An 18,968-nucleotide genomic window follows, 5' to 3' on the forward strand; every position below is an offset into this window, starting at 1 on the left:
TGGCGGGGCAGGCTCAAAGGGCTGGATGGCCTACTCCTGCTCATATTTCTTATGTTCTTATTATGTTTCTTATGTTACAGGTGTGGTGCTGGAATTGGTCATATTCTACTGTTTTTAAAAAGAGAAGGGATAGATTGAGTAATTAGACCAGTCAGTCTAATCACATAATTGAAAAAATTTCTGTGGGACAGCATAACTCGTCATTTAGATAGGCACAATTTAATCGATTTGTGTGGGTTCGTTACTGAAAGTTTGTGTATGACTAATGTGACAGAACTTTTTGAGGTCTTGACAGTAAAGATGGATGAGGGTAGTGCATTTCATGTAAACTATACTATTTTAGCGAAGTTTTTACCAAGATCCCACGTGGCCAACTGATCAGAAAAGTAGGAGCTCGTGGGATCAGATGGAAAGTGGCAAGTTGGATCCAAATTTGCTCAGCAGCAGGAAACAAAAGGTAAATGGGGATGGTTTTGTGACTTGAAGGTTGCTTTGAGTGTTGTTCCAGAATTCAGTATGAGGTTCATTTGCTTCTTGTGATAAATGTCAATAATTTAGACTTAAGTATAGGTGACATAATTCAGAGGCTTGAGGATACGAACAAATCCCATGGTTGGTGATAAGAAAGCTGCAGATTGCAGGAAGATATCAATGGACTGCTCAAGTGAGCAGAAAAATGGCAAATGGAATTCAATCCATTTGAGGCAATACATTTGAGAAGGCAAACAAGGCACGGAAAGACACAATAAATGATAGGATACTGAGAAATGCAGATAAACTTCAGAGTACACAAGTTTTTTTTATTGTGAGGAATAAGTAAATGCTGGTTAGTCTAGATTTGTTTTCATTGGAGAAAGCTGAGGAAATGTAATTGAAGTGTATAAAATTATGATCTACTTCCCTTAACAGAAAAGTCAAAGACCAGGGAATAGATTTAGAATAATTTCTTAAATGATTAAAGGGGAGTTGAGGATATCTTGTTTTTATGTTGCAGGATGACCAAAACCGTTGCTGCAAACTGAATTTACTACTGACACATTTTCAGTGCACCACACGCAACTTCAAGATATCTGCAGCCTTGTTACAAACTTCCCAAACACAAGCTGTCTGACCTGCAACCCCGAGGTCAGGTGACTCCATTCTGTACATAGTGTACCATATCATATCTATCAGAATCACCCTATTATCATGAGTTACCCTGTGGGTGGTGGCAGTAAATGTAAAAGCCCTTAACACATGAAAAAAGCATTTGGATATGCACTCGTAGTGCTGCAATTTATTGGGCCAATAGCTGGAAAGTGGGATTTAGCAAGATAGAGTAATTAACTCTGCTGGCTGGGGCACAGACATGACAAGTCAAATGGCCTCCCACTGTACTGTAAAACTTCACCCTCTCCAACCTGATCCAGTTCCGATTAGGAAACCTGATGTTGTGAGACTTTGTTCTGAATTTTCACTCATTAAAAGCCGTTCACTTATACCCAGTTAAAATTAGGCCCGTTTCTCCCCACCCCGCCCCCCCCCAAAGAAGGATGCCATCGGACCGGTTGAATGCTTCCAGCACATTCTGTTGTAATATCAGATTTCCAGCGGCCGCAATATTTTGGCCTCTTTTAAGGTCAAACCAAATAAACAAACTCAAGTTAAATCAGTACAAAGTAAAAGGGGCAGCTCCCCAAAAGGAAGGGTAACAGCCCGAACAAAATCAAACGTACAAAGGAAACTTAAAAACATCAAATTAAAATGTGACTATTAGGGTCAATAATGCACCCCAGCCCCTGCGGTGCCCAATGGGCACAGAAGACATCAACTGCTCCTCTCCAGGGACACCTGGCGCGAATGTAAAGCGGTAGAAGGGCAGGCAGTCAGGAGGGACGGCCCCCTCGATCACCCACCGCCTGTGGTATTTTGGGGTCTTGGCCATGGAAATGGGGATCGGGGGAGGGGATCGGGGGAGGGGGGAGGGGATCGGGGGAGGGGGGAGGGGATCGGGGGAGGGGAGAGGGGACCGCGGGGAGAGAGGGGGCGTCGGGGGGGGGGGAGAGGGGGCGTCGGGGGGGGGGAGAGAGGGGAGTCGGGGGGGGGAAGAGAGAGGGGAGTCGGGGGGGTGAGAGAGGGGAGTCGGGGAGGAAGGGCGGGTCGGAAGGGAGGAGGGGTCGGGGGAGAGGGGGGGTCGGGGGAGAGAGGGGGAGGGGGTTAGTGCCAAGCTGCCTTTTACCATGAGGAGGGGGAAAAGAGAAAGAGAGACGGGGGGGTGAGAGAGAGAGAGACAGGGGAAAGGGAGGTCAGAAGCAAGGGGGTGGGGAAGAGAGAACTGCAGGCAACTGGAGCGTAATGTCTATTTGATAAAGACAATAGACAGGGAGAGAGATCAGCCAGTTGTTGTTGTCCGTTCCTCTTCCCTCCCCGCGTTCCCTCTCGTCCTTTGTTCCATCGCGAGCGTGGTCCTGACGTGCTGCGTAGTGCGCGAGAGGAGGGGGCGGGGATGAATTATGGGGATAGGGGCAGGGGGAGGGACCGGTAGCTCATACGTGAAGGCCGGGGATTGTAGTGGAGACACTCGGAGAAGGTTCTGGTAGTGGAATGTGCCGGGCTCCAGGGTTCTGGAACGCCAGGTGGTGAATGCGCAGCCCGCGAGCCCCTTGGCCCAGCCCTGTGCGCGCGGAGCCCGCCGCAGCCCTCCCCACACCCCCCCAAGCCCGAGAGCCATGTGAGAGCCACAGTATGTGTGAATAATCGCTGAGGCTGGGCGCACCAACTCTTCATTGTCGAGGAGGAGGAGGGGGGGCTCGCTCTTTTAGACAGGCTATAGCAACTGGGTTGTTTTCTTTCCCTCTCCCTCCCCGACCCCCTCAGAAAAAGGATCCTGCCTATCCGTTTGTACTGAAAATGAATTAAGCCGTTTAATATTGAAGGATTACCATCAGGAGATTATTTGTATTTTGTGTTTTTGTTTCTCTCTAACAATCAGAGAGCTCTAAGGAAACGGGAGAGAGGACGTTTAATGTTGTAGCTGGTTGGCTCGAAAGTGGGTTTTTAAAGTCGCCAAAATGGACATGGCACCGAAGAAGGGAAGGGCTGGCTAGCACTTGTCAGGTGCGGATGTTGTGAACGCTGTTAATCACCGACTGGATTATTTCGTATTCTTTTCGTGTCTCACCACTCTTGTCAGGAAACAAACTGCTTCTTGGCCCAGTGGCTTCGGGCAGTTTGATGCTCATCCCCGTCATTGAGTAACAGCCCAGACGATCAGTCTCTGACCTCTCAGCTGCCACTCTAGTAACCGTCCAGCGTTCTCTTCCTGTCCCCTTCATCTCGATATTACTTCCATTTATAGGTACTGGGTCACAAACAACATAGGTAAGGCTGTGTTTAATGCTTCTGTTTGAATTATATTCTAGTTGTAATTCTAGTCGATCGCTCCCCCCCCCCCCAAAAAAAGACGTGGGCGTGGAGAAGTCATGAAGAAATCTATCAGACATTACCCGACCGATAGCGAAAGCAAGCCAATTGCTTTTATTTTGGGCAGTCGTGACCACAAGTAAATGAACAGCCAAGGGCTAAGCCTGCTCAGAAAGAGAGAGTGCATCTTTACACATACAGTCGGCAAGATCTCATTGCCCAGGATCCCCAAATGTGGCTAATCTGCATTTTGCCTGGAATGATGAATTTGGCCTGGGACTGCGTTTTGGTTTTGTTTTTTGTAAGCCAAAGACACTTGTTTTTGTTAAACCGATTAAAGGAAATTGAAATGAAAAGTAGTGACGTAACTGGGGCGTGCAATACTCCAGTTGTCTACTCCACTGATAGTAAGCACTTCAGCGGTTCCTGCATTTCAAAGTCGCTGTTTTCGGAAGTTAACATTTGCCACTTTCTGTTAAATATATGTGGAGGTTTGTTTACTTTCTAATTAACCGTCATAGCTTAATTCTCGTCATTGCCAGTATGAATCTGTTAATTTGAAAGCAGAGTCTGTTAATCGTTCTTTCATTTGCTAAATTGAATGTATCTTGCTCGAAAAAGTACTTCCTTCCAATTCTTTGGTGTATAGCTATAGGAAATGGTCTGTTATCATTTTCGCGAGAATGAAGCGTCTAGTGAATGGAGGAGATTAATACTCCACATTTCAAGTATCATTTTAATAATGAAGCATTCAATTAGATTTGTTGCAAGTTACAAAATAATCCTGATCTATTCTAACAAGCGTCCAAAGAATTAATTTTATGGTTGCAGTTCTAAATTTAGTCTGGGACTATGTTTTAGCTTTTGGACTATAATGAATACACTTGAAAGTACTTCAGATGACTGCAGCTCGGTTTATGTGTGCCTACTGTATTCTTTCCAAATGCAGGATGCTTTTCTAAATTAGCTGTAGATAATGTAGAATAAATATGCAGGTACACTGTTACTTTTCTGCTGTCGTGCAGTAAAAGTGACAAAACTGTGGTCAGACCCTAAGCTGGTCCGAGTCTGCAGTGGCTAGAGTTAGAGATTCTAGGTGTGTTTGGGGTTGCTCCTAAGTGGAGCGTCATCCACTTCAGTACAGTGTCAGTTTAAAATTCAGGTGATCTAATTTTTTGTAATTGAAAAAGAAATTGACAAAACAAATGCTCCAACTTGTGATCAAAACAATTTTTTTTGCAGTTGGTCTGCTGTTGATAACTCTAGCAATCAGCAAATTGCTATATTTTCTGGCTGCAAATCCTATTCCAGTCATGGAATGTAACCACAGCCATTGTATGTCTGAATTTTGTGCACATACCTCACTTTCAGATGGATTTTTGTGATAAAGCCATCCAACTCCATTTTGATTCAGTTTTGTGCTGTACATTTATTAGCTATGGTTTGAACTTGGTTTAATTGTATGCATTGACCTTGACAGCTACTGTCCTATGAACAATTGCTGTTTTGCCCCTAGATATTTCTCAGTCTTCATTGCAAGCTGTGCAACTGCTGAATTCTACTTAATGTCCAGCATTGCCAGGTCATAGAGTCTTAAAGTTGAACAATTGTTCTTGCACCAGTTTTTATACATGATGGATACCACTACTCTTCATAGAGCTTCCTTTGGCTCGCTGTCACTAGTATTTTTGAACTATGATCTAAATGTTTATTTAGGACTCAGTGCTAATTAGGTAACTGATAAATAACTGAGTATCCCTTTTATGTCATTACTGCAGAACACTTTGTATTTCTGTTGATTTTTGTTTTGCATTTTGTACAAAAATCTATCATTGTTTCTGCAGGGCCAAGTGGAGGAGATAGAGGCATGGCAATGAACAGAAAGGAAATACAGCATGGCAGCTGGATATTGATAAAAGGCACAATCCGATTTCTTTTCATGGTCGTCAACAACCTGGTTGCGATTCCATCCTATGTTTTGTATCTCATTGTTCTTCAACCATTGAAATTATTTAACAGTAAACTGTTCTGGCACGTGGAAGGAATAATGTTCAAATGGCTGCTGGCTATGGTGTCTTCATGGGGTTGGACAGCAGGGTACACAGGTAAGAATTTGAGAAGGGCTTGTTATAGATTGTTACATCACTAAATGAAGTACAATTTAATCTGTTTGTATAATGGCAATATTTGTGTATGTGGGGTCAAACTCACTAAAGCAACAAATACATTCATTTTTCTGCTTCTCAGTCACTTGATCCAGAGCTATTCCGTTGTGAAAATGGTTGTAGGTAATCTGATCCAGCAGTTTCAGTCTTGCTCTGACACTATCTCTCAGGGTGGTGAGAATATTTACATAGGTCTTGTCTGATAATGTCTTTATTTTTGTTCCTCCCTCCTTGTGGGCAGTTAGCACACCATTCCCGTTTCTGAATGAACAGAGGAACTTGTGGAAAAATGTATGATCCCTGCAGCAAACACTTTCATTTTTTTCTTTATAAAAAGGCAAGTTCCAAGAGTAATTAAGGAAACCTATTCTTGCTAGTACTTAGTGATGAGTAACACTAGTTTCTCTCCAGTAACTTCTGTTTGGGATTTGAGTGCCAGCTGTTGCCCAGGGCATTAGTACACTCACCTCTGAGCCACAAGGTTCCAAGTCTGCTGAAGGGTTTGAGCACAAATATCAAGACTGACATTCCAGTGCCAGTACTGAGGGACGAGATATTAAACTGAGGCCCCACTTCTCTGCTTGGGTGAATGTAAACAATCCCATGACGCTATTTTGAAGAAGAGCAGGGAAGTTATCCCAGTGTTCTTGTCCACCCAATATTTAGACCTCACTGAACTTCCCAAAAAAATGACCTGGCAATAATTACATTGGTGTATTTGTTCGTTGTGCTCAAATATGCTGCCGTATTTCCCATATTACAGCAGTGACTACAAGTATTTTATTGGCTGTAAAATGCTTTGAGGTGCGCACTGGTTGCGAAAGGCACTACATAAATGTAAATTTTAATTTAGTTCTATTGGAAAGGGCAGCACGGTAGCACACTGGTTAGCACTACTGCTTCACAGCTCCAGGGTCCTGGGTTCAATTCCCAGCTTGGGTCACTGTCTGTGTGGAGTTTGCACATTCTCCTCATGTCTGTGTGGGTTTCCTCTGGGTGCTCTGGTTTCCTCCCACGGTCCAAAGATGTGTGGGTTTGATTTATTTAACCATGCTAAAAATTGCCCTTATTGTCCTGAGATGTCTAGGTTAGAGGTATTAGTGGGTAGATATGTAGGGATGTGGGAGTAGGGCCTGGGTGGGATTATGGTCGTTGCAGACTCGATGGGCTGAATGGCCTCTTTCTGTACCATAGAGTTTCTATGATTTCTATGGAACTGAAAATTTTCTTAAGCAGAAAAAATAGACACATATATAAAAACCTTCTTAAAATATACTCTTTTGACCATGCTTTTAGTAATCCCCTGTAGCCCACTGTTGTTCACTGCCATCATTTCTGGACTCCTGGCTCTGCTAAAGTCTCCAACTTGTTGTTTGCCATTGCTTAGAACTGATGAATGGAGAAAAATACAAAATTATTGGGCATTATGCGGCTGCTAAGAATTTCTGTTCCTTGGGAGTTTTGCTGAGTGATTCTACTTTTGTTTCCTTTATCTTTTGTTTATTTCCTATGAAATATCTTTTCATTGGCAAGTGGCTTAATCCGGAATTTTGGCTCTGATATTTTGAAATTAGCCACTGGAAGACATGAGCCAGTTCCCTGTGGGTGTGGAGACAGTGCTAAATTTACTTGAAATTGTTGAAATCAGTAGAATGTGCAGAAAACTGAAGATTGAAACATTTTTCTCAGCTGTACATAGGGTGGTTAGGGAAAACTGCTAACAACAGTAAACACCTGCCAGTAATGGTATTTGTATAGAATGTGTTCTAAGATAAGCAGTACATCAGCAATGCTATGGAAATGTAAGATGTTGGAAGAGTTTTTAAAAAATGGTGCTACTCTTTCTGTAGATTGAAAAAAATTTAGCAAGATAATTTCATTATTCGACTTATGATGTGAAACAGTGCTGCCCAAACATCCTTGATTCTCTGCCTTACATAGCCTCACTATACACAAGTAAGAGAAGCTCATGCTTCTCATAGTCTGGATGATCTTCGTGATTAAAGTTGGCTGGCTGTACAGAAATTTTGTCTAGTCTGGAAATGGTGGAAAAGCCTAGTGGATGAACATTTGGGTCTGCAATGAAAGTAGTTTGTAGTGGATGTTTCTTTCTACTGTAGGTCCTCGGCTGTACTGCTCACCATGGTAACCATATGGGGCATGAGGGAAGGCATATGACTAGTTGGTTAGGGAGTTCATTGAATAAATGCAGGCTCTAGTTGGGGTAGACCTCTTGTGGCTGGCTTGTTGCAATTATCCTCCTGATGTGGGATGGGAGTAAGCAAGTACCAGTGATGACGTGCATTGTTGAGTTTAATATTGGCAAGCTTGGTAACATAGTGGGATGCAGTATCCTGCAATTAAGAATGCAGTGGCAGAACAGAGGTCCTTAAGGTTGTGGGCTGTGATCTGCATGAGGTACTGGCCAGTTTATTAAGGTGGTTGTTACAAGTTTTTAACTTTTTCTGCTGTTTTGATGATGTGTTGTCTGTACGTGAGGGTTCTGTCCAGGGTGATGGCTAGGTAAACAAAGTGAGGATTGTCCTTCAGTCTCTGACCATTGTGAAGGTGGAATATGCTGGAGATTGTTTTATTGGTGCCTACCACTAGGCACCAAGTCTTGCAGTGGTTGGCCAGGGTTGCAATATTATTATTATTTAGTTGTTCCCTGAGCTGGAAGTTGCACTATGTCTATGCCATAACAGGTGTTAGCTGCATGGATAAACTTCCAGGACTATGTTCGGGATAGGTTGTTGATGTACACATTGAACAGGGTTGGGGCTAAGACAAATCTCTGGGGTAGCCCATTCATTTGTTCCTTCCAGGCATTAGTATTGTCACCCACTTGTCCTGGAATAGCAATTCAATGGTGTTAGTAACCTAGGCATGGAGAACGCTTTTTATTTTGATAAATGGACCAATGTGCCAGATGCTGCAGGGAGGTCCAGACAAAATGCCTCTGTTTTGAGATTTCTTTGAAAACTATTTTCAACGAAAATGAATATTGCAAGGACCTGATCACCTGCTTGTTCTTTGTTGAAAATCTTGCACTTGGGAAGTTCTCCACTTCTGGTTTGATCATTGTAGGATTAGTGCTCTACTATCTTGAAACAAAACTGATAGCACAGATATTATTAGCCAGTTATTTTGGGTCTTTGCTTGGTTTTGAGAGGCTGATGAATTTAGATATGGGCCAGGATTTTGGCAGTGTTCCCTTGCATATGAATATTATAAAGAATTGGGCCAACTAGGAGTGGGACCTTGGGCCATGGTGTTATAGGAATTCAGGGAACATGTCATAATCAGCAGCAGTTCCCAGCTTGATAGTTTGTAGTACTTTATCCAACTTGAAAGTGATGAAGGATTCCGTTTTGGAATTGTTGCCTACAAAAGGATTTTCATTAACTCCAGATTTGCAACTTCACTTTTTTTTCCAGTGGTGCTTTCCCCATGTGAATGAGGATGTCGTTCATTACCTGATTGTCATTTACAAATGGGTGATTTGGCATTAACGGTTGCTGGGCTGCGCCAAGAAGATGTAGGACTCTCTAATATATCTGACATGAGCAAGTGAAGTTGGTCTGTTTATTTCTGTCTCTTATTTGACCTGATACTGTCCAGGGATTTGATCAGATGGCCTGTCACATCTGGGTTACCTGGAGGACTCATATTGTTGGAATACAAAGGCAAGGTATATGCAGAAGATGGTATCTCCTTGAACTGGTTCTGGTGGTCCTAGGCTACTTCATAGATGACCCTGCAGAATTGGCTGTATGTCATCTGTATGAAGATATTTCGTAATGGTAACTTTATAACATCTTGATTCATTCTTCCCAGTTGCCTTTTTGAAAATTCCACTGCTTTTTTGAGCTGGTTACAATCGGAGTTGAAGTCCAAACATGGATCAGTAATAGTTTGTGCAGGTAGTGTGGAAAATTCAGCCAGACTTGACATGATGCAGGAAGTGGATTGCTGTGTACTGGGTTGACCCAGCACAAATTAGGAGCGTAGTCGTGTTTACATCTAGCAGAGTAGAAAGTTCCAGGCTATTTGGATCCTAAGTAAGAAGAAGGTCATGCTGTAAGGTCTTTGTTTGCAAGTTTTTCATCATTTGCATTAACCTTTCTTAAGCTGCAGTCTGTATAATGGCTAGTATAGACAGCTGAATGATGGGATTGGAAAGGAGGCTTGTAGATGCTTGCTGCCTGAAAACTACCAACCTTGATGTCAGTATTCAGTAGAGAACAGATGGACAATATTAGCAATGGTTGCTTGAACAAATGTGGCATAGTAGTGCTGAGGGTGTGCAATATGGCATTTTGGATCTAGACTGTCTATCTTGTGCCTCCTGCTTCATCTGATAGGAGATGTATTTCTTGAATGTAGATCATGATGATGGCCTCTTCTTGGGTAAGGGTGCAGATTAGGTGTCTCTTGGATGCAGTCCTCAACATTGGGGATTATGATGTATAGGAATTGCACAGTTTTATATTTCTGACAGCTTTTGAATCCGTGGGACCCAGGATTCTTTAAGTACAGATTTGTTGAAATTTTTTTTGCCAAGAAGATAAATAGCTTGCTTGGTGTAAGATGGGCACTTAATGGATGATGTGACAAGAAAGCTGATGCGTTGCCATCCTCCCACAGAATTGAAAAGACCCTATCCAAAGTCATTTTTTATGGCAGCGATGGTTTATTTCTGACACAGTTTACCTTACTATCCTCATCCAACAGCTCTTCTCCATTGTACAGTTCAAAGGGACTCTGCTTGTCTGTTCCCACATTTTTTTGTTTCATAGAATCCTACAGTGCAGAAGGAGGCTATTCAGCCTATCAAGTCTGCCCAACGACAATCCCACCCAGGCCCTATCAGTAACCCCATGCATTTACCCAAGCTAATCCCTCTGACACTAAAGAGCAATTTGGCATGGCCAATCCACCTAACCCGCACATTTTTAGACTGTGGGAGGAAACCCACACAGATACGGGAGAATGTGCAAAGTCCACACAGACGTGACCCAAGCTGGGAATCAAACCCTGGTCCTTGGCACTGTGAGGTAGCAGTGCTAACCACTGTGCCATCCTTGTACAGTATAGCCAAAGAATTTTTACTAGTTGTTTTCTCCTCAGGTATGCATTGTCTCCTCAAGTACTTCAGGGACCTAGAAGCCTATCCATGGCCTGCTTCTTTTTTTAAATGTTGCTCTTTGATGCTGTTTTCAGAAACAGAATTGAAAAGTCTTCTGTAGGCATACAAAATGTAAGGGGAGTAAGGTTGATTAGATTGGATGTAGTGAGAAGTCTGACAACACCAGGTTTAAGTCCAACCGATTTATTTGATAGTAAACTCACAAGCTTTCGGGGTTTGCCCCTTCGTCAGGTGAATGAAGAGCTCTGGCCTCAGACAGAGCATATAGCAGCACAGACAGTTTACAGATTACTGATTTAGAATGCGAGTCTTTCTTTAACCTGCTATTCAAGTCTTAAAGAGGCTGACAATGTGATGGAAGGAGCATTAAGCACAGGTTAAAGAGATGTGTATTGTCTCCAGACAGAGACAAATCAAATAAATCGGTTGGACCTAAACTTGGTGTTGTCAGATTTCTTACTGTGTTTACCCCAGTCCAACGCTGGCATCTCCACATCATAGATTGGATGTACATGTAAAAATAGGGGGCATGGCTAAGACAATCAGTGAATACTTTGCATCTGTTTTTACCAAAGAAAATGATGCTGTGCAGGCCATAGTGAAATAAAAGGAAATACAATCACTAGAAAGTTTTACAATTGTAAAGGAGATGGCACAGTGGTTAGTACTGCTGCCCAGGGACCTGGGTTTGATTCCCAGCTTGGGTCACTGTCTATGTGGAGTTTGCACGTTCTCCCCATGTCTGCATGGATTTCCTCTGGGTGCTCCAGTTTCCCCTCGTAATCTGGGTCAATGCTCCTAACCAGCACATCTTTCAAACAGGTGCTCAAATGTGGCAACTAGCGGAATTTCACAGTAACTTCATTGCATTGTTAATGTAAACCTTACTTGTGACTAATAAATAAACTTTAAGTATTGGATAGTCTGTCTGTACTTAAAATGGACAAGGCATCGGGACAGAATGAGATTTATGCAAGGATACTAAGGAAAGTGAGGATGGCAATTACAGAAACATTCGCCGTAATTTTTCAGTCTTCCTTGGACTTGGATGATACCAGATGACTGGAGAATTGCAAACATTATGCCCTTGGTCAAAGAAGGATAAGCCCAGCAACTATGACCACCTGTTTAACTTTGGTGGGAAAATCCCTAAACTATATTTCAGGACAGAATTAGTAGTCATATGGACAAATGCTGGTTAAGTAAGGAAAGACAGCATGGATTTCTTAAAGGAAAATTGTGTTTAAGTAACTTGAAGTTTTTTGAAGAGTAACAGACGGTTCATGAGGTCAATGCTGTTGATGTGGTGTACATGAACCTCCAAAGAGCATTTGACACAGTACTGTACAGTAGAGTTGTGAGAAAAGTTACAGTTTAAGGACTAAAAAGAACAGGAGCAGCATGGATATAAAATTGGCTGAATGGTTGATGAATATTTTATGAGCTGGAGAAACATTTGTAGTAGAATTCCCCAGGGAGGGTATTGGGACCTTTTGTTTTTCAAATATATACTGATGATCTAGACCACAGTGTATAGGGAGCAATGTCAAAATTTGCAGACGATACAGAACTTGGAAGCATTTTAAGTTATGCAGAGGACTTGGTAGAGGACAACTTAGAGTTGTGGAATGGGTGGATAGGTGTCAGATGAAGTTCAATATGGAGAAGTGAGTTTTGTCAGAAGAAAATGGAGAGAATATATAAAATAAGAGGGACCTGTGCGTGTATATGTGCATAAGGCATTGAAGATGGCAGGACAGTTTGCAAGAATAGGTAATAAAGTATACAGTATCCTATTAATAAGGCCATAGAGTACAAGAGCAAGGAAGAGACTTCAGCAGGAGTATTGCATACTGTTCTGGGTGCTGCATTTCAGAGTGCAGGAGTGGTTTGAGTGTGGTTTCAGAGATGATAAACAACCTCCGATGCTTTCACAACCTTCCTAAAATGCAGTGCCCAGAACTGTATGCAATATTCCAACTGAAGTCTAACTAATCTTGTATACAAGATCAACATAACCTCCTTGCTCTTGTAGAACTTGAACTTCAGTAATGAAGAATGATTGGAGAAGTTGAGACTGTTTTCCTTGGAGAAGAGAAGACTGAGAGGAGATTTGATAGAGGTTCTCAAAATTGAGGGGCCTGGACAGGGTAGGCCGGGAGAAACTGCTCCCACCCCTGAAAGGATCGAGAAGTGTAGACACAGATTTAAGGTTATTGGCAAAAGAAACAAAAGTGATATGAGAAAAATCTTCACACAGTAAGTGTTTAGAGTACAGCTCTGAACTCCTGAATGTGTGGCGGAAGCAGGTTCAAGTGAACATTTGAGAGGGAATGAAATGATTATTTAAAGAGAAATAATCTACAGGATTACAAGGAAAATGGAGAAGAATAGTAAAAGGCAAAATCCTCCTTCGAAGAGCTGGTGCAGATATCGTGGACCAAATATCGTCATCCTGCACTGTAACTATTCTGTATTTCCATATCTGCTACTCTACGGCCACTCTTGATCCCTTTGCTGGTTCTGTACTGATTGTCCAACCAACTTCTGATGAGCCCAATTGTCCCACTGTCAATGCATCAGTCGGGATTCTGCCAAAAAAATTCTAAATTTTGAATTTGCCTAAAAACTGAAGTAACTTCCTACTGGTTTTTAGCAGGATTTTCAAAATGAACCTCCCATACTCTGAGCACTGGAATGCCTCAACAAGATTCATGTTGAAAATCAGAAGGTGGGCCCTATTCCTACTGGAGAGGCCGGCAGCGTAGTGCTGATGTTCTTATGAGTGGGCCACTGCGCGTGCAATGATCTGTCAGTGCCAAGATCGGCGCATGCCAGACATCTCCAGACCCCAAACCCCAACAATCTCCCTTCCTCCTCCCTCCCCCCCCCCCGGCACTCTGCCCAGTGGGCAGTGCCAAGGTGCTGCTTGGGCATTACCACTTTACTTCTTGGGCAGTGCTGGGGGGTCAGGCTGGCAGTGCCCAGGTGGCACCCCTCCTTATGCCCAACCTCCTGAGATGCCTCCCTTCACTCCAGCAGGGTCAGGCTGCCAGCTCCCCGTTAGTGGGGAACTGTTGTAAACGCCGCTGGAGTGAACCACTCCTAGAAGGGGCTGAAAGGCCAGTGGCCCTGGAGACTTCAGTGCCAGATCTGCTAATGGGATTGAATTTAAATAATTAAGTCAGTCCCGCATTGACGCAAAGCTGTTGACACCAGAAAACTGAGGCCCAGAGACATACAGAGGCTGTGACGCCCAGCAGGGAGTGTAGCAAGCTGAGATAATTGACGCCCTCCTCCTTCTGTCTTTGTCTGAAACTGAAGCAGATACTTGAGTACGCTACTTGCTCGTAAACTGAGTTTCTGATGCTATATCCACCCATCACAAAGGCTATTTACTTCTACCTTCATAACATCACATACCTTGGTCCTTATTTTAACCTATTTGCTCCACTTAGCATTTGCCTCCTGCCAAATCAACAATACCAATGTTCTTCAGACTGGTCTCCCATATTCACATACTTTGTACTTCAGCTTATTGAAAAGTTGTGCCAATTTCTAATTCTATTCACCAATTAGCCTTGCCTTTTGTTGACTTGCACTGGTTTTCAATTCTTCAGTGCCTGCAATTTAAAATACAATTTTTACTCATTCGTGAGATATGGGTGTACCCTTGAGAAGGTGGTTGTGAGTACCTTCATGAATTGCTGCAGTTTTTGTAGTGTAGGTATGTCCACAATGCTGTTAGCAGGGAGTTCTAGGATTTTCATCCTGTGAAAATTAATTTCCGTGTCAGATTAGTGTTTGACTTGGTAGGAAACTTCGAAGTGATGTTCCCAATCCTTTGATCCCCTTCTTGTTTTATACTATGGAAGCATTGCATAAATGCAAGCTATTGATGATGCTAGGCAAATTTCCAAAGAGAAGGCAAGTTGCTATGAGTCACTTGACAACTTTCTAGTGACCATTTTGTAGGCCATTAGGTTCTGGCATGTGCCCAAGATCTATGTACAAGGTGAGAAAATACAATTCTGAAACGAATTCTGCCATCCCATGTAATTGAGTGAACAAGGCTGAGAATTGCTTAATTTTTTTTAAAAAAAGTTAACATTACTGTTTGAAATATATTGATAATGTACATTAATGTAGAAATGGCCCCTGTTCATACCAAATCATTTATGTATTTAATTATCTGAGCAAGTGTTCTCTTTTTGTTGTTTGAACAGATGTTGATATCTGCAGTATTTGATGCTGAATATGATTCTATGTTACTGCTCACCCAAAATATTTTATTACTGGAATGGGTGGCAATGTAGAATTGTTACTAAATTCTGAATCATGAATAATTACAATAAAAGTAGGTATAGTGGTTAATTGCAAACACTGCGTGTATCTTGTTGCAGATTTGCTACAATTTAACCTTTTCAGGATTTCTCATATTTTCTTGCACAGTAACTTACTGCTGGGGGCAGCACTCTACTCTGTTTCCATGGCTTTGCAGTGGGAGTACTAGTTGGCAATTTTCCATGATGTCTTTTGAAGTGAAATATGTGCACTTCCTGTTTGCTTAATGGTAAACCTTTTACTGACCTCGAGTGCAGAAAGTAATGGAATTAAATCTGTAAGTTCTTGGCTGTTTGCAGAGCACCTACTAATTTATGAACCAAGAATCTATCTTAAAAAGATGTTGACGAAAATTCCAAATAACACCCAACCGTTTTCAGATGTAATACAATATTCAAGTTGTATTAACTTGGAATAGTATTATTTCTTTAGTCCTAACCATGGTGAAAGTCTGATTGTGATATAGACACTGCTGGTACTAAGAGTTAAAGTGGAACTTGTGGACACTGTCAGCCGCAGAATTTCTATTGTCAACAGGTCCCGAGGAGCACTCATAAATTCAGCAAGATCACCCTTTGATAATTCCATTAAATAAAAAGGAAATATTGTAAATGTTGGAAATTTGAAATGAAAACTGCTGGAAATACGTCTGGCAGCACCTGTGGACAATATGACACACTTTTCTGTTTTTATCTCCTATAATTCCATACTGATTCCTGATTTCCTTCCCTTACTTAGATACTTGATTGGTATCTTTTACAGCCTATCTTTTAATACATAGGGTGGCACAGTGGTTAGCACTGCTGCCTCAACTCCTGGCTTGGGTTACTCTCTGTGCGGAGTCTGCACATTCTCCATGTCTGCATGTTGGTCCTAATCATGGTGAAGACTGAAACTATAACTAATTTAATGTATTCTCTGTCATTCGGCCTTATTATTTTTCTGGCATTTCAGTTTTTCTGTTTAGCTGCTTGCTGTGTAAAAATTTGTTTGACATTTCAATTAATATTCCCTGCCATTCTAACCTCATCTTTCTATTTTGTCTGCTGTCAAATTTCTTAACTTCCTATATTTTTAATGTTCAACTCAATCCATTTTGCAACCTGGTAGCTTTATCATTTAAAAACATTTTTTAAATTCTGTCATTCTAGCATAACTTTCATTATTACCCACCTTGTTCAGTATTTTTTTAATCTGTACTTTCAAAAGGTGTGGCAACATTTTTTTCAGTGATTGTCTATTGTATGCTGGTTACAGCATGCATTTGGTTATTGTTTGTTCCTACTAGCTGCTACTGTAGGCTGCAGCAAACATCAAACCCAAACTGGGGGCTTTATACACCACAGAGCAAAGTGAAATTGGAGTTTAGTTCGGGACAGCCTTTTAACGATGGACTGATTTCTGTCATTGGTTTCAAATTCTATGGCTTGCAAGGAGAATCCCCATCCAAAAACAGTGGGTCAAAACATTCAGTTCCATCCCGTGAGCTGTTTGCAGCATGTGTTTATTTGGTCACTGCACCATTCATGGTAAAGTTACCACTTGTAAATCATGTGAATGTTTGACCACCTAATGTTAGTTATGAGAAATATAATTTTAATGTCCATTATTTTTGATTATTGTAAAGGAATCGAGCCGTGTTATGGGCACAATTACATAGAATTACCATTACATAATGTACAGTGTAGAAATAGGCCATTAGACTCATCTGGTCCAGACCAGTGTTAAGCAATGCGCAAGCCTCTTATGCTCCATGTTGAGGCATCATTGATTCTTAAATCAGCTGGAATGATGTTTGGTGGGTTGGGAAGAGCAGAGAGGGCATGGTCATTAATTTTGTGGCAGGGTACCATTGTCTTAATGAGGAGCTGTGATTCAGAAGTCATTAATTTGGAGGTTCAAGATAGGAGAAACATATTTGTCATTTCTGACATTGGGAGGATTTTTGGCATTTGAAAAGTTTATCATTACTATAAATATTTTGTATTGTATAATATTATTGCGTCTGCATGGGTTTCCTCCGGGTGCTCAGGTTTCCTCCCACAGCCCAAAGATGTGCGGGTTATGTTGATTGGCCGTGCTAAAATTGTCCCTTTATTATCCTGAGCTGCATAGGCTAGAGGGATTAGTGGGTAAAATATGTAGGGATATGGGGGTAGGGTCTGGGTGGGATTGTGGTCAGTGCAGACTCAATGGGCTGAATGGCCTCATTCTGTACTGTAGGGATTCTATTGAAATCTATTCTATTCTATCTGGCTGATTACAATGTCACTGTAACATTAAGTGACAGATCCAAACCGCACCATTAGCAACCCTCATGTATTCCTTTATTAAAAACATAATGAATACGGCATTCCAGAATCCATCAAAACACACCAACAATAGTGCAAGGTATGGTGTGGATATAATGGCCAACAATAAAATTAATCTGCACTCTGGACCATCGCTAGTCCAGGCAAGCAGGAATCACCACAAAATACCAAGTGAGAATAGTTGGAATTGTCAGATTGGAAATGTGTGCATCCAAATTATGTCCCTGCTCTTTAAGCAAAAGCCGGGGTGCCAGGTAAACTTGGCATTCTTAACACTTAGCCCTGCCAGTACAAACAAATAGGATCCAATTACCAAACTCGCCTCATGATAAAAAATCACTCAATTCCCTTCCCCTCACTGAAGACAAACCAGACTTTTCTTTCTTTAAATCAGGCTCTTCTTTCTTTCTCACTTCCACCAAAGACTACTTGGTCTCCTTCCCAAATTTGAGGACAAATTAGGCCCCTCTTGTCAAACAACCTAGAACAAATTGGATCCTCTCTGACTAAATTGAAATAGCCTCTCCCATGATCTCCCAAAGATGCCAGAATGTGCATTTAAAAATTTACTCATGTATTTTATCAACAGCCGGTCAGGATGATGCTTTTATAAATCTAGCTCCATGTTCTTGCCCTGATTGACAGATAAATGGACTTGGCTGTCAACAAAAATAGATAGGGGGTGTGTTTTTGTATCACACCTGAAAGCTAACTGCAGAAAGAACAAATCTGGTCTCTGCTGGGTGATGAAGAAACTGCTTGCTGCTAAGTTACAATCATAAAATTGGTATCAAGGAAAGAGGGAATGTTGCTGTTCCTGTCTTCCTGCATGGTATTCTTGAAAATGTGGATGGAAGTCCTGCAGTGCCTTTGTGTGCGTGAGTGAGTGGGTAAGTGAGAATCTGCCTTGCGCCCAGTCTGTTTTTTCTCCCTCTCACCAACATACTCTTACCCTCGTACACTGACTCTCCAACGTTCTGGTAATTTTTATTGCTTACTCTTTAACTCAACAATGTATTGTTACAATATTGCTTTACGCTTTAAATTCAGTTTGTTGTTTTGCTAAAACTTATCTTTCTGATATTTGCTCATCAGCCTTTGAGATCTTTGATAAGGGAATCAAGGGTTACAGGGAAAGGGCAGGAAAGTAGGATCATCCATGATTCTATTGAGTGATCGAGCAGGCTCGAGGAACCGAATGGCCTGCTCCTGTTCCTGTTTCTTATGGTTTAGTAAGAAAAATATGCTGATGTGCAAAAAGGTTGGACAAACCTGGTCTAGGCGAACAGTTGGAACATTTCATCTAATTGACAATATCTAAACTAACTGGAATGCCAACCTAGATTTTTTTTTTAAAGCACTGCGGTGAAACTTACACTCTTCAATTTCAGACACTGAAGTCGGCTAACATAGTTATCAAAATGCAACTGGTAGCTGTGGCAAAACTAATTTTTAATGCCTTTGGGAAATAAAAGAAAGATATCCAGTTGGACAGCTTTCATTCTGTGGTGACACAATGACCTGGGTTCCTCAGCGACATCTGTTTTGTTCTTATTTCTGGTTATGACCTTGCCTAGTACTTCATATGTGTTTTTA

The 18,968-nt window shown here is 41.7% G+C and overlaps 1 protein-coding gene across 4 annotated transcripts in view; it reads left to right on the plus strand.

The window, feature by feature from the left end:
* The first annotated feature begins 2,515 nt into the window (after positions 1–2,515).
* The window catches only part of lpgat1 (lysophosphatidylglycerol acyltransferase 1), a 100,326-nt gene continuing 83,873 nt past the window's right edge, over positions 2,516–18,968 (plus strand). Inside the window, exons 1-3 of one of the 4 annotated variants that reach the window (XM_080200488.1) lie at positions 2,517–2,615; positions 2,972–3,360; positions 5,247–5,507. In XM_080200488.1, coding sequence (XP_080056614.1) covers positions 5,270–5,507 — 238 coding nt within the window. In that variant the 5' untranslated portion in view covers positions 2,517–2,615; positions 2,972–3,360; positions 5,247–5,269. Of the gene's footprint in view, positions 3,361–3,483; positions 3,894–5,246; positions 5,508–18,968 lie in introns of those variants that run through there. The other 3 variants (XM_080200489.1, XM_080200486.1, XM_080200487.1) reach the window with 3 other exon arrangements.

This window comes from Carcharhinus amblyrhynchos, chromosome 12 (genome assembly GCF_965287045.1).
Source record: "Carcharhinus amblyrhynchos chromosome 12, sCarAmb.v2.hapA, whole genome shotgun sequence".
Lineage (NCBI taxonomy): Eukaryota > Metazoa > Chordata > Chondrichthyes > Carcharhiniformes > Carcharhinidae > Carcharhinus > Carcharhinus amblyrhynchos.